This window comes from Pleurodeles waltl, chromosome 8 (genome assembly GCF_031143425.1).
Source record: "Pleurodeles waltl isolate 20211129_DDA chromosome 8, aPleWal1.hap1.20221129, whole genome shotgun sequence".
In the NCBI taxonomy this organism is placed as follows: domain Eukaryota; kingdom Metazoa; phylum Chordata; class Amphibia; order Caudata; family Salamandridae; genus Pleurodeles; species Pleurodeles waltl.
The window spans coordinates 260581331-260597683 of record NC_090447.1 but is presented as its reverse complement, the minus strand read 5'-3'; the positions used below and the strand labels follow the sequence as shown (position 1 = coordinate 260597683).

The window sequence follows — 16353 nt, the reverse complement described above, 5'->3', positions numbered from 1 at the left end:
CAGGACTTGTGGTAGGAATGCTTTGATGGCAAAGATAGAAGTTCAGTCTGCCTTTAGATTGTTGCCAGTTAATCCTGAAGACTTTTCATCATTGGGGATTCAATTTGATGAGCAGATATTTGTGGATAGAATGTTGCCAATGGGTTGTTCGGTTTCTTGTTCATTATTTGAAACTTTTAGTTATTTTTACAGTGTTTTTTTCAGCAAAAGACAGGTTTCAGGATTGTCACTCACTATTTAGTTGATTTTTTCCTGGTAGGTGAATCGAGTTCCAATTTATGTATCAGAGGTCTCGCGGATTTTCAGGAATGCATTAAGGAGATGGGTGTGCCATTGGCTCTGGATAAGACTGAAGGCCCTTCTACTTCTATCACGTTTTTTGGAATTGAGTTGGATTCAGTGAACTTGGAGGTTAGTTTACTGGTAGAAAAGTTTCAGAAGTTGATTTCTTTGTTTCTAAAGATAAGTTAGAGTTACAACAGGTGCAAGCTTTATTGGGCCATTTGAACTTTGCATGCTATGTGGTGAGAGTTGGGAGAGCTTTTAGGAGGATTGGCTTTGCAGCAAAATGTGCAATTTTGAGGCACTATAGAAATCGCCTTAAGGCTGGTATTAAGGCGGACTTGAGGATGTGGATTTGTTTTTTGAGCAGTTTCAATGGTGTGATCATGTTGTCAGTTGATGACGAGTTGCAGGTGCACAGTTTTTTTGACGCTGCAGGCGCACATGGTTTTGGGGTCTTATAGAATGTGCATTGGGTGGTAGAGCAGTGGCCTGAGGCTTGGAGATCAGCACACCACAGTATTGCATTTTTGGAATTTTTTCCTTTAGTGGTTGCGCAGTTTCTGTGGGGAAAATGTTTGATGAACAGGCGAGTTGTTTTCATTGTTGACAACCAAACAGTTGTCAGTTTGGTCAATTCACAAAAAGTGCGGGATGAGAAAGTCTTGAAGCTGTTGCATATATTTTTGCTTTGTTGTTTAAAGTTTAATATTTTGTTCAAGGCTTGTTATTTTCCTGGTGTGAATAATGATATTGCGAATGAGCTATCTCATTTGCCGTGGCATAGATTCTGTGGCCTGGCTCAGGAGAGCGGATTTATTGATGACGACACTGCCAGTGGAGCTTTGAGAACTAGGAAAGCAAGGATGTTACAGTTGATGCGACAATCCATTGCTCCATCCACGCTGAGATCATATGACCGGGCTTCGGCTGATTTTATTGAGTCTGTGGCAGTGAAAAGAGATGAGGGTCCCTATATGTCACGATAAAAGGAGGGAGGATGCCATTCGTTTCATTATGACCCAGATTGATATGGGTTTGGCTGCAGTAACCATATCAAGTAAGATGGCAGGTGTGTCATGTTTTGGTGAGTATTTTTAGAGTTATGATACAATGGAAGGAGAAATTTGTAGAAGAACTGTGGCCGGTTGGGTTGTGGGGGTGCGTTTGGATCACAGGCGCCCTATATCTGGAGCCATGTTAAAGGACATTTTAGGGATTTTGAACCAAGTTTGTTCATCTGGGTGTGCAGTAGCTTTGTTATCTTGTGTATGCCATGGCTTTATAATAGTGCTTTTGAGTTTATGAGTTATTGGGCACAAGGGATTTTTGTGGTTTACGACGTTTTCAGGTAAGTATGTGCAAGGGTGGTTTGAAGCTGTGGTTGGGATAGTCTAAAATGGATAATGTTTTTCGGGGCCGTGAGGTGTTGTTTAAAACTATGGCCTAGCCAGACTATCCAGTGCCTTGCAGGTTAGTGCTTTCATCTGCCTTTCTTCCTATTGGGAGCGAATATGTTTTTATTCATGAAGATGGTTCAGTCTTAATTACCTTCCAGCTGCTATAAGTCTTGAGGGCTTCATTAGGTAAGTTGGGAATACCACAGAATGTGTACGGTATACATTCTTTTTGCATTGCAGCGGCCATGGATGCCAGAAAAGAGGGTAAGAGCGATAAGTGGATAATGGATTTTGGTCACTGGAAGCCTCAATGTTTTTAGTAGATATATTAGATTAGGTCAGGCTAATGTCTAGAGGAATTTTGCTATTTCTTTCACATTTTCTTTGGGTAATTTCATTTTTATTTTCAGGTAGGGTGGTTGGTCCCCAAGCAGAAGGTTCATTGGTATGGATCGCTGGGCACTCATTCATGCACTGGGCAGCTAAACAAGCGGAATCAAGGCCTTTTGGGAGGCAGCTGAGTTTTCATGGGTCGAGGGTGAAGATCCTTTGGAAAGGGAAGAGTGGGATGAGGTGGGGAGAGCTTGTGTCCATTCTTTACACAAGATTGTCAAATGGTTTTTGCCCTGATTTGTTGGTCTGTCACTTAGCGGGAGAATGACTTAGTTCATTTGTCCGGAATAGGTCCGCTTAAAGCTATGAAGTTGGATCTGACTAGGGTGATTTCAGGTTGGTCAACTACTCACATCTTATTGACAGAGCTGATAAAGAGGAGATTTTGGAGAACTGCTTGGAGTTTTACGGGGATTAAGAAGCAAAGGAGAAAGGTGAATAGGAAGATGAAAGGGTTTTCGGCAGCAATGTATTTCTGTGTTACAACATCTTGAAATAGTACATAACGATACATCATTAGATAGGCAGGAAGGGGTCCATCTTTCTTTTTTGGGCAATGGTTCTTCATTTTAGAATTTAGGCTTAAGATTGCAGAATTGTTGGGTGAACTATTGTGGGATTTCAGAATTTTAGGGCAATCATTTTTTGTTGGGGCAGTAAAACAACTTTGAGCTTTCCTAGGTAGCAGAGATGAGAGACATTTCAGTGGTTGGGAAGAGGTATGGAAACGCCATAAGGAGAGGGCAAGGATATTGAGAAGGTCCAATGGGATAGAGGAGCAAGGGGAACAACAGGAAGAGGAAACTAGGGTACAGGGGTACTGGATTTGGGACAAGGTTGATCTGGAAAAGGGCAATGTATTTTATTAGAGGGTGGGGTTAGGTGGAGTTTTACGTATTAGTGAGGAAATGAATTCGTTTTGTTAGGCTTCATGCCAAGGTTGTTTTTATAGTTACCAGACCTGTTCTATTAAAGTGGTCTTTTACCCCTTATTCTGGTTTCATGGTGTTGTTATTGCACAGTTTTCACCCGATGTGGCTTGGGGGGAGCAAGAGCTTGTCCGGTCTCCCCCGGCCATATCGGGCATTGGTGGTGCAATCCACTACGCGGGTATATATGATTGGGTATAGGTGTTGTTGGGGTTGGGCTTCAGTTAGGCTATAGGGTGGGCAGGTTGTGGGCATCCTCTTTGGCCATGTCACACCCCACAGAGTCAGGGCATGGTTGTTTTTTAGCCCATCCCGCCCTCCCTTAATAGAAGCATTCTGTTTTGGGGCTCTCTTTTATTATAATATCTGGGTTCATTTGCGGGGTCTCATGGCTGCGTTGTTGGGTAAGTGTCATTTAAAAAAACAGTTTTTGGAGGAATCGGTTCTGTTTTTTATTGTTTTAATAGGTTAGGTCGGATTTTTATTAGGTCTTTGCCGCTAGTAGAATGCTCTGGTGTACGGTGGAGATGAGAGAAATTTCAGTGGGTGGGAGGAGGTATGGAAACACCATAAGGAGAGGGCAAGAATATTGAGAAGGTCCAAAGGGATTGAGGGGCAAGGGGAACAATAGGAAGGGGACACTAGGGCAAAGGGGTACTAGATTTGGGACAAGGTTGATCTGGGAAAGGGCGATGGATTTTATTAGAGGGTGGGAGTGGGGTTAGGTGGAGTTTCATGTATTAGTGAGGACATTAATTAGTTTTGTTAGGCTTCATGCCAAGGTTGTTTTTATAGTTACCAGACCTGTTTTATTAAAGCGGTCTTTTACCCCTTATCAGATTTCAATGTGTTGTTATTGTGCTGTTTTCGCCAGATGGGCAATGACATAGAAATCTGTGCTTTTTTGCACCGATTTCAGCAAGTTTTTCCCGCACTTGAGCAATTTTCCTCAGAGTTTCACCAGGTTTTATCTGACAAAATGTGTCTGTGGGAAAACGAAATGGTGTGGTATTACAGCACATCTCACAATTTTGTGTTTTCCAAGTTTCTCGAAACAGGAGACTTGGTGGCCATGTCACACAAGCTTTGTAAACTTTTCCTGGAACACTAAAAGCGAGGACTCATTAGCTCATTAAACCTACAAATCATTGAGTGAAAACAGTGTGAGTAATAAGTATGAAAGCAAGATAATTTAGCTTAGATTACTATAAATACATATGAAAACAATGATACAAATTATCTAAGAAAAGAACGAAACAGTACCAAGACCACAGAAAAACAGTACTATGGAAAATAAAGTGATAAAATGAAATGAAAAGGTATAGAGAAAATGATGTTGATTTTAGGGGCAAAAGCAATAACTTTAAACAGCAAGAAGAATGTCTAAATGTGATGGTACCAGATCCCGGTTAATTTTTTTTTACCAATCCGTGCATCAGCTATCTTCCTTTTAAACATTGTCTTCCCTCATTACAACAGTGAAGTAAACTCATGCAGATAGGTTTTGATCAAGCTCTTTCTTGGCCAAGATCACACTTTTTGTCAGAGAGATCAAGGCCTACAACTGCATGCCACTCCGCTCTCCGGTATTTACTCAGCCACAGTGTACTTCCATGGTGTAGTGTCCCAGTGTGAGATTTTCAGAAGATGACACTATAAATCAGAGTGAAAAAGTGATTCTGTTTACATCTTATTATTGGGCATAAATCGCTAGGCTTCCTGAGGTCTAAGCTCAAGGAACAGGGAGGCGAGACTGTGTTGGCTTTTGCATCTGCTGTCCAGGAGCTATTGCTGAGGTTGATGCCGGTCATCATTGGCCGGTTGCTGCCTAAGTGTGGCCAAAAGTCTCCCGCTCTCCTGCTCACTGTACCCGTCACCCAGGTGAGTGCAGAGGAGAGCGGGGATGAGGAGCCAGTCACACAGCTTACACAGGCGGGACACATGGTGGACCATTGGTGGTGCAGAAGCAGCAGGCTTAGTAGTAGGTGCGGCTTATAACACCAATCTCTTAACTGCTCTGGTTTTAACTGAAAATCTGGACTCAATTAATATGGCCTCTGTGCCAAAAGGCAACATTTTAACTAATCTGCCCAGTGCTGGTATCTTTGTGGGTAATCAATTCTTCACACAGTTCATATCCTTTTAATCCCCTTTAAGTGATTGTATTGTAGAATGTACCTATAGCTCCTGCACTTGCCCAGGGTTGCTTCGGACACAATGTGTTCATGATTGCTCGTTCTGCTATCAGTGAGGCAGCCTGATCGGCTGTCTTTTGGAGCAGTAAAATAACAGGGAGATAGACAGCAGGGATGATTGTCTTTATAAGCAGATTTGGCACGTCATACACACCAATTGACTGGGACATGATTCAATTGTGGGGGTGAGAAGGGCAATAAGGAAAGGCATTCAGGCCCTAAATATCCTCATCTTGGCTAACCAATCTTTTTTTTTTAAAGGATCAGCATTTCCCAGTGTTACCTGGAATCTGAAGCTGTGTGCTGTGGTTCACTTCAACTTACTTTTGCCCAGCTCAGCCCACTTACGGCTGCCTTCAAATGCACACCCGCAGCACTACGATCTTAAATAATAACAAAGAGAGGGGCAAAAACACAAACAAAAATAGACCCAAGTGAAAAAAAATCCTGTGGCCTCACCTCTATAGGATTTACCAGAGACTCAACCCATGGACCCCCTGCCTTGGATATGATGCAGTTACCAATCAGAGAGTCAACAACCTCATCGACATCTGGTGGCCAAGAAAGAGACATTAAAAAAAGTGTAAGCGCAAGTATGAGAAAGGTGAATCGGGGAGGATTCAATTTCATACAGCCCTCATTGATTTTGACTTGTGAGTGCTCAGCCCAAATTTCAAGCCTGCCAGCTACGTTACTTTCAAAGTTACTGAACACCGTAAGATTGGCTGATAAACTGCCTCATGAAATCAGAAAAGTATCACCTGAGAGGAAGGCAAATATAGTGTCACCTCTCTCAAAAGATCACTCTTTATGTATGATTTAATTTGATGACAAAAGTTTGATCCTACGGGAGGAAATCACAGCCAATCCCAGATGCTCCATAGGGGCTTCAGGATCAGAGAGGGACAGTAGGGTCTCATCATCTCAAGGATCAATCATACTACACCCGCCACTGGAAGCTAATGTTCATTTTTGGAGTTACTAATGTGGGATAAGCAACCTGAGAGTTCTGCCATAAATTCTCCTTTGGAAACTCTACCAGTGGACATAATTCCATTGTATCCCATTGTGAAAATGATTAACCCTCATGTTTCTTTGTCAGAACTGGTCAATCATCTACTCTCCCAGTGGGTGACACAGTCCACCACAATGAGAACCTTGTGCCTCCAAGGACTCAAGTCTAGATCACTGATGCCTCTTCAAAATTAATGTTTCATCCCACAACCTTTGGCAGACTCTAATTTGTACCCGCGTTCTTGACTGTACAAGAGAATGCCTGGAGGCAATTAATGACAAAAAATAACATCTTCACAATAGGTAGAGCAGCTGAATTGCAGCTGATAAACTAGATGACCAAGTTTTTATCCTGGAAAACCTGGCTGTCTACACCAAAGCTATCAACTTCAATTTTCTAATATCACAGTGCACAGATAATTCCTTGATATTGAAGTCATATCTCTCTTATCTCACCTTCTAGAAAAACTGGCAGATCTCACATCGGTGATGACATCTCTAATTAAAAATCTGTAAAAGAGGTACAACATACATAATTGGGTCCACCTGCCTCTAGACTCCCCTTGATGATGCAGTGGTGGTTGACAGGAGGCCAATGGCCTTGACCCATGTGAATCGTTCATGAGGGCACACAGACTAGCAGAAGTAAATCATCATGTTTGTGAGGTGGCAATAGCAGCAGAAAATGTCACCATCAGTAGAGTATAACAAATTCAAATAACCATAAACGCTGAAGTACATCCTGTCACATATGAGCCTGATTCCTACTAAAACTGCCATAACTTGCAGTCTCAAAATGTACCAATCACGTTAAAAAAATAAATAAAAAACAGTTGAGAAAACTCAATAAAAAGGCAAAAAAAGGATGTCACAACAAAAGTTGTTCACTACATTTTTCAATCCAGGATACCAGCATGGTGCTTCCAAGCCTGTCTAGGCCCAAATAACACTGATAGTGAATTGATGTCTCCTAATATTGCCTTGTGTGCTGCCAACAGCACTGGATTAGGGGTAGTAGAGCAGCCATATAATTTACTCACCCCTACAGAACCCTCCTTTTCCTTAGACAAGAACACAATAGTGGAACCTTCTGTTTTGGCAAAACAAGAAGGAACGAAGATGCCTATCAACAAGTGTCTTTCGTCTCAGGCCACACAATCTGAGTAGTAGCCCAAACCTAGCCCTGTGCCGAAGGTGTGTGAGTAATCTCAAACTTTGACGCAGGTATTGACAGCTGCTGGGGACAATCAATTGAGTCACTTTTCCAGCACTTTAACCAGAAACTTGCATGATTCTGAATTATCCATCTTGAATCTTAATTTTCATGACACAGGCAATGACTGCTGTTTGCAATGAATGCCAGCTGTGGGGTAATCTCCCTAGGCTGTATGCTACCGTTAGTTCTCTGCGATAGCAGGATGGTTAATCATATCCACAGACCAGCAGCCAAAGGGACATCGTAGGGCACTTGGATTCCATCTCTAGGACCATCCCAGCTGACCTAGCTGGGAATGACATAAAAGTGTCTTACTATACCCTAAATACATACCAGGGGCAGTGTTGACATACTAAACAGGCAATTTATTGAAGTTATTTGCCGCCATCCCAAGTCTGAGTAACAGTACTACCAAGGACACAGATTACATTGCCCTCAGGGAAAGGTAAAATGACGAATGCAACATTAGAACTGAAATTCGATCTTTGACAAAAAAGGCTTCTCAAATATAGACAGAATAGAAAGACGTGGAGTAATGGGGTACAAGGATTGTTAAACACACTACAGCTAAATAGCCATCGATTTTCGTACTCAGCAGCAAGTCCATTAGGGATCATAAAACCTCAAAATGTGTTCATCATAAGAAGTCAGTCATGTGAGGCACAATTAGCCAATTGATAACTATCTCACTCCATAACCATTTAGTTATGTATAAACATCTTGGGACTGTCGGCTGCGTTTGTCAACTAACAAACAGTCTTGAGGCCATGGTGGCTAAGTCCCTCACCAGCTCTAGTACACACCCAGGTAAATCGCCACCATCGTTAACGATCTGTTCATGGCTTATCTTAGGCTATATGACTCTGACCTTCTCCCTCGAATATATGGATCATTTACTTTCCTTCAAAATAATTTGCTTACAAGAGACTTGACAATTTAGCTCAAATCACTGGGTTAATCATAATGAGCAGTACTCTCCAGCATTAATTTGAACTAAGGGAGGCAGCCCATCCAGTGGTGTTTTAATATATGTGCACAATCACTTGGGCTTTCTGTTACGATCTGCTTACTTGTCTCATTACCTATAACTGGACACTACCTATGTCATTGTTGTGTAGGTGTCCAGAACAGTGTCAAGGTCATTAATGACAGCACAAAGCATCTCACACTGGATTTAAGGGTATGGTTTGAATATTGTGTCAGTTACTGGAGCTGCCTGTATGGGTTGATGGTCTTTAACCTATGGGAATAAACTCTTGGAAATTATGCCAAAAGTATGTGGTCACTTCATGGACTTAACACTTTACTACTTCCATCTTGGCTGAACTAAAAAACTCAAATGTAACACTTCAGCTGCTCAATGTTTAATTGGCACCTAGAACCGTCTGAGACCTACATGGCTAACAGCTGACGACTTCAATAACAACCTGTTAATGACTTTGAATGAGCAGGAGTGGCTGGACATTGAAGACAAACTATGGAACATCCATTTGCTAAAAGCTCCTGCCTTCTCCAGATGTAGGAAGCTTAACATCGAACTGTCCTCCATTCTCCACACACTTGGGCTGCACTCCTTGAATTGCAGGAGCAATACAGATCATGGCACTGACTATATGCCATGCCAAAGGTTGGCAACTCTAGACTATCTGTGGGGACCGATTCACTTCCATTGGTTGTTGGAATTTAAAATCTACCACAATCTAATAAGCGACCTTGTCATACTATAATGCTCTCTTCACCAGGAGGTTGCTCCTTTACACAAGGAAATCATAATTGGCCACCATGTGGATTTGGAGCCAGTCAAGAGCAGAAGGTGTGTTGTTAAACTAGAACTTCTGATGACAAAGTTAATACAAGAATATCTGCTGGCTACAGCAGAGGTCGTTCCAATCTCAATGGAAACATGGTCAGATTTAACTAACAACTTGCTAAACTCTTTGGCAGATCTCCAGCCTGCTTCAAGTGCTGTCTGTAGTCCTCAACAGACCTTTCTACCAGCCGAGAAATGTCATTACTTAAAAGGCAGCTCAATAGAACCATACACGCATTTTAAAATGATTCAATAAATAGTGCCCAGGAAGAAGAGATTAAATCATTACGTAAGAATTACAGGCAATGCCTTTATGAGAAAAAGCAGCAAATGCTGGATACCCAATTGAAAGTGGTTTTCTTTGCAATAAAATCCAGAGATTCAAAGTAGCCTGGCTTATAGTTCAAAACCTGTCACAGAACTGAAAAAAAGGGTAGCTTGGTTTACATACCATTCTCCCTTGTATGTTGACTCAACTTCTTCATCCTTGAGGCCATTGCCATCACAAGATATGATTGGAGTCTCACTGAGGAGATGGTTGTGAACACCGTGGCGATGATTCATGCAGAAGGTGCCCTGGCCCTAATGATCTCTCCGTGAGCATCTTTAAGGCAACAAAAGAAGAAAGGTCTACTTGCTTGACCCCTCTGTTTAGCAGCATGCTATCAAATAACCTGGTGCCGGACAGCTAGAGTGCCTCCCCGCTAGTTCTAATTCACATGAAGGGCTCTCTGGATAAGCCAGAAATGTTTTGACTCATTGCCTCCTGGATGTGGTGGGGAAATGCAATGGAGTTCAACCTGTTTAGCCAAGAGTGTGTCCTTAATGTTAAATTTCTTTCTTTGTGTACCAAGCTATCTTCACCAGAGCCGGGGTCTCTAACGCAGCTCTTCTAGGACATAGTGGAAGACATCGAACTTCACACATTCTATCAAGTGGCTGTGGACAAACTCGCCGCCAAAGAAATTATGCAGGGTCCTCTGCCCATCAAAAGTCCTTTAAAGCTACTGTTAAAACAAGCCATTCTACTGTCAGCCCAAGTGGTCTAACAAATCATCCACCACAAAAATGTTTGCTTGTTTAACATCTGGCCTACATCAACCAATAACTCTGCTGGTGTATTTATACTCCCAATCAAGCCTAATATCAAGTTACAACTTCTGTGCCTGCGGCTTTGCTTAATCCCTCTAAAAACGTACAAGTATGGGTGTTTAACCAACATCCAAGAGATTTCATACAGGGGCTGCAGTTTCACAACAGAATCACATTTACTTATCTTATGTTTATGCCCCTTTATGTCCTCTCTCAGACTATATTGGCACCTACCCGTCTTCAGGCAACTGAACATTAGGGCCTGCAACACTGCAGTTGACGGTGATTCAAGCCAACTAATCGCACGGTTCATAACATTTTTGAAGGCTGCTTCTGCACTGCTGAACAATGCAACATCATAAGTACAATTCTGGAGGTCAGAGCCCACACTTTAGAGTACTATGATACTGGCTCTGAATTACACTTGCACTTTATATATCATGGGTGACTGGTACGTTTATGGACATTACAGCATATTGTCGTCTGACCAGTCCTGGGCAATGGAGGCCAAGGAGTGCACTTTTTACTACATCAGGAAAGGCACTGAATTGCACTTGCACTTTTATACTTTTGAGGGTCTTCTCCCTTGTTCTTGCAGTTTGCATTACTGTCAGTGCTTGCACAATACAGTTCCCAAGTTCCTAAGAGTGTTTAGATCTCTGTAGTCTACTGATGTAACTGTTTTATGGTCTGACTGTTGTAGGCTGAATCCGAGGTCATAGACACAGAATAATTTTATCCTTTGGCCCCTAAGTTATCTTGCAGCATTCTGTCCTACTATTGATGCATAAATTACATATTGCAATTTTGGGGGAGCCTTAAGTTTACTCATTATTGCTGGAGGGAGTAGGGGGCTTATTGATTTTCATGTATTGAGATTGAACTGGTTGTGCTTTAACCCCCATATATTTCTTGTTTTCTAAGTCTGGTATCACATGGAACATGTAATTGTGGTTCACAATCTAGCATTGGGTTCATTGTGGCTGTTAACATAAGGCAAACTGGATGCTATTGAATTCTTCTATTGGATGCATACCTATATTTCTTACTTCCTTCAGCAGAGATTTTTTCTGAATTATCATTTAGCTATTACATTTGCAGAGGTACATTTTAACTAAACTGTATTTTCTTTTAGTGGATGTTTTTTTTTCAGTGTTTAATGAAAGATTGTGTTGCAATGATTTTCAGTAATCGCGCAACAGAATACCAAATCCGTGAAATCCTTGAAAAATCCTCTTCAGGAATGTACAGAGTATAGTTAGGCACATAATGATTAGATGTCAGTGTATACTACCCTGGGAGGGAAACCGGCTAATGACCAGGCAATCTTATTTGTGAATGTCAGCCAGGACACTAATTGTACACAAAGATGGAATGGTAAAAATGTCAGAGGAAAGGGCAGTGTTTCTAATGTTAAATATCAATAAAGGAAACCTAGTGAAAATGTCAGTGTATGTGAAATGTGTATTGTACATGCTTCTGTGTGAATTTCCCCTTAATCTGTGGTTTCAATGCTGGCATGCATATGTGTGCTCCTCTCTCCCGAAGCACCCTTAAAATACTGTATGGGCAATGGAGGTTGGGTGATGTGTATTTCAGAGCTTAGATATGTGGTATGGAGACTGGTGGTGGCATTCCAAAATGTCAGACCACTGTGATTCTATGCTGGACAGAGATGTAGCTTCAGGGGTGTATCCGGTGCTACAATTGAACTACTAGATGGGTATCTCTTTCTCTTGCCCATTTTACATCTAAGGTCACAGCGTTATTTTTAATTCTAGGTGGATGAGGTTAGACAATGAGGGCAGGTAGACAGCACATGAAAGCTTCTCTCTTTTTGGGCTCAATTGTCCAAGATGATCTCAAGATGAGCCACAGCCAGGCATGTGGCTTAAGGTTCCAACAGCTCGTCCACTTCTAAGAGTGGGAATGGGATTGCTGACTGACCTACGAAGATATGTGCCATGCACAGGTAGGGTTGAGAGCATGCATCTCGTTAGGCCTGTGCCTGTCACCCACTCCACCTCACTATGGCCCAGATGTAGCAACCAGTTTGCGACTCGCAAACGGCAAAAATCGCAAAATGCATTTCAGAGTCACAAATAGGAAGGGGTGTTCCCTTCCTATTTGCGACTCGCAGTGGTATGCAACTCCATTTGCGACCGCGTACGCGGTCGCAAATGGAGTCGCAGTTACCATCCACTTGATGTGGATGGTAACCCACTCGCAAATTGGAAGGGGTCCCCCCTTCCCCTTTGTGAGTGGACCCACCAATATTTTTTCAGAGTAGGCAGTGGTCCAAGGGACCACTACCTGCCCTGAAAAAATCTGAAACTAAAGGTTTCGTTTTTTTTTTTTAAGTGCAGCTCGTTTTCCTTTAAGTCGCTATGGGGCCGCAATTTGCGACCCACCTCATTAATATTAATGAGGTGGGTCTTTGCGACCCCATAGCGACTATGGGCACTCACGGGTATGGAGGCCTGCTGGGACCAGCAGACCTCCATGTCCGTGACTGCCGTCGGAGACACCGTTCTGCATTGCAAATTGCGAGCTGCAATTTGCAAGTCGCTCGGACTCGCAAATTGCAACTCGCAATTTGCAAAGTTGCTACATCTGGCCCTATGTTGTCTGCAGACCTTTAATTCGCTGGAGTGCTGCCAAGTCTCAGATGCCTTAGGTACTGTGAGCCTGCTGAATTTTTAAAAAGTCAATCCACAATTTCTAAAACAGTGCTGATGTTTCCACCCCAATCAAAGAAATTAATTCAGGTGGGTCATCATCAGGACGGAATATTGAAATAGGAAGCACCTACTGGCTTTAGGAAGGTCTTAGATCATTCCATGAAAATGAGCCAATTGTTTAAAGTCCTTTTGAAAACTTGTTGGCGTGGTTCTATGTTAAAATTAAAGATCTGCAACCCTGATTTAATCAGGTTAAATTCTTTGGCTGGTAGTTCAGCAGCACAGTGAATCCATATAGGTGCTTATTTGAGACCTCATGCTTTTAACCACAGTTTGGTTTTAGGTTTCATGTAAATAGCACTGCAACACTTATACTAGCATATAATTCACTCACACTGCGCCATTATACAGGAGCACCTCGATTACTTTACTTTGTTGAATTTACGTTTCTAATAAATATGATATATTACTCACAAACCTCATTGGTACAGAAAGTTCTTTATGAAACAACCACTGTCATGGAGGTTAAGTCATATCCTTCCCCCAGAGGGACCAAAACATTATTCACTTATCCAGGTCCCATGGTACTGGGTTGCCCCATTTTCTCAAAATTCTTTCCACTGTCCATCATAAGTCTGGTCTGCTGATGTTAGATATCGGCCTATGCTAGCCTGTTCTCCTGGGCCTCTCTACCCTACATTGCTGCAGATGAACTGGATTAGAGTGGACAACATAGTCTAGTCCAGAATATCCCTACAGTGGTTGGCCTTACTTTTCCAAATAACTGAAAAGTAACAAGTCACACCAGTTGGGACTTCTTGTTGGGAAATATTACCCTTACAGACCCTTAACATTATTGACTAAGCTATGCTCCTAATGCTAGTCATGCACAGGAATGTTCTTGCTCCTTGTGCATATGCCTTGTTATATCTGTGTACTGCAGTTTCAGAGTGCAAGCTAACACACTTGAGGATGTGCTGCATTCCTGCGAGTCCAGCACCCTGGCAGTGGGATGAGATCTTGGCTACTTCTTGCCAGAATGCTATGCAATCCCTAAGGTGCATGTTCATCAATGTGGGCACTCTTGATTTCACTCCTATCAGTCTCCTGGATAATATTAATGTGCTATTTAAGTATTTGAAGGAAAACTTCCTAAAAGTAAACATTTCAAAACTAAGGTGATACCATTTTGGGGGGGGGGGAACAGTACTGGCCCTAAACTGGAGACTGGGAAGAAGGCCAGTTAATGTGGTTGAAACATATTTATTTAGGGAGGGTGTTCTTGAAGAGTCTAGAATGTAGCTCTCATTTTTCCCACATTGGGGTCAACGCTTCTGTCCATGTAGGTGCCTTAAAAAGATTTAACTCTGCCTCTAGCAAGAAGGGACACTTTAAAATTCTCCTTGAAATTAATCAGGTTAAGATACCTCCTATCCTCTCATACGCACTTGAATGTGTTTCAGTTACCAAATGGTCAATATTAAACAGGTTTGAAGGTAGGCTTCTCTGTAAATTCTCAACCCAAAGCCACTCCTGTACAGGCATTATTTCTTGAGTTTTCCATGCCCAGTACCTATTCTAGAACTCTTGCGAATGTCATCAAGTGGGCTTATAATCTCTTACATGTGATCTACGGATCCCTGAGAGCACACTTGAGAGATTAAAACTTTCGTGGAGATAGAAGGTTAAATACCTTCAGTAGAAATCCTGAGATTGCGCTAGAGAAGTTCCAATGTTCTATCCCCCATTTGAAATCATGGACACCAGCACTGCTGTAGCTGTTTTTGAAGAATTCGATGCTTAGACTAAGTTTTACGCTGGACACTGAGCATTGCTCTTGGCTAGCAATGTATAGGTCCCTCATAGATAACTTTGTAAATCATAGTCCTCAAAAGTATCTAGGGTTCACACTAGGCCATAATACGGGGCAGTATATAATGATGCTAGCTTGGGCACATTATCATTAAAAAACATTACTATACACTGGAAGAACTCTAGAGATAAGGCAAGAGTATGTGACTTCTGCTGGTGGGGATTCCAGATGTTCAGCATGTTCCAGATGTTCAGCATATCTGACCTTATTGGAAAGTGGTAGAGGTAAGGAATAATTCTGTAAAACCTTTGTGTTTTAAATATAGCGTTTTTAAAACTAGTGCTCTGATAGCTCTAATAAGCCCCACTCTGGATGAATGTGTGTAATCTATTGTATAATTTTATTTAAAAACGTTTTTGTCTTTGTACTAATTGAAGGCATCTGTACTGCTTGTCAAGTCATTTACTTTTTTATCCTTTTTGTGATATTTATGGCCTTATAAATTATTGACCTCCGTCGAGGTTTAAATCAACCAATACATTTGAATTTGTGTTGTATTTGTTACTGTATCTTTGATATTTGATCATTTTCATTAGAAGCAGATCAATTCTGAACAGCAAATTTGTTTAAGCACTCAATAAATAATGAGCTACAGAGCTGTTACACTTATCAGTTACAGTCTCATTTTTTGTGTATATGAATTGGGCAAATCTTTACCGGTGAAATTCCCCGATTTCCTTTTTGACACCATGTAAATTATGCAGTAACCAATTTTCCCACTTTCTGAACAAGCGCAAATTTTCACTAATATCCCAATCAAAATGCATTATATCAGACCCTCCTTGTGAGCTACGTTTTTATGTCAAAATGATAAAAAACAGTAGTCACTTACTACAAAATGGTTCCTTTTTGGCTGTGTCAAAAAAAGCTTTGGTGACTGGAGGATTCTTTAGTACAAAATGGTCTTTCCAAGCATCAGCATTGTAACCTACAATAAAAAAAAGATTAAAGTAGCAACAAATAGCATTAATGTGTGCAAATGTATGGGAAATAAACCATAACAAAAATAAAGGACTAACGTTTCTGTTAAAATTAATGAAGAAACTAATATAACAGATGAACAGAACCAATATGTACATTTAAAAAAACTGAAGCCATATCATGATGGACCTACAGCCTATTTTGGTGGTAGGTGTTTAAAATTCAAACATATATCTCGGAATTTCTCAAAGTTAGTGTAATACCTTTCTTTTTTTTTTCTTTTTATTGAGTTTTTATGAGGATCCACCATGATAACAAGAAAGAAAAAATACATTGCAGTTCCAAGCTTTATCTTAAAAAATGTCCCCAGCAATCCCCAGAAAAACAAAGCACTCTAAACAGAAACATTGAGATTAGGTAGCTATGCAAATTCATTCAATAGGTGACTCAAGAACAAATTTCTCCACGGTTGTCTAAAAAGAATTCACCCCAAATCAAGAATTTTTTTTTACTACTTCCTATTCTACTAGCATATCTCATTTCCTGA

General features: G+C 41.3%; 1 protein-coding gene across 1 annotated transcript in view; it reads right to left on the bottom strand.

The window, feature by feature from the left end:
* The window catches only part of LIPI (lipase I), a 170390-nt gene that overhangs the window by 42267 nt on the left and 111770 nt on the right, over window positions 1-16353 (bottom strand). Inside the window, exon 7 of the mRNA XM_069204123.1 lies at window positions 15718-15813. Coding sequence (XP_069060224.1) covers window positions 15718-15813 — 96 coding nt within the window. The remainder of the gene's footprint in view (window positions 1-15717; window positions 15814-16353) is intronic.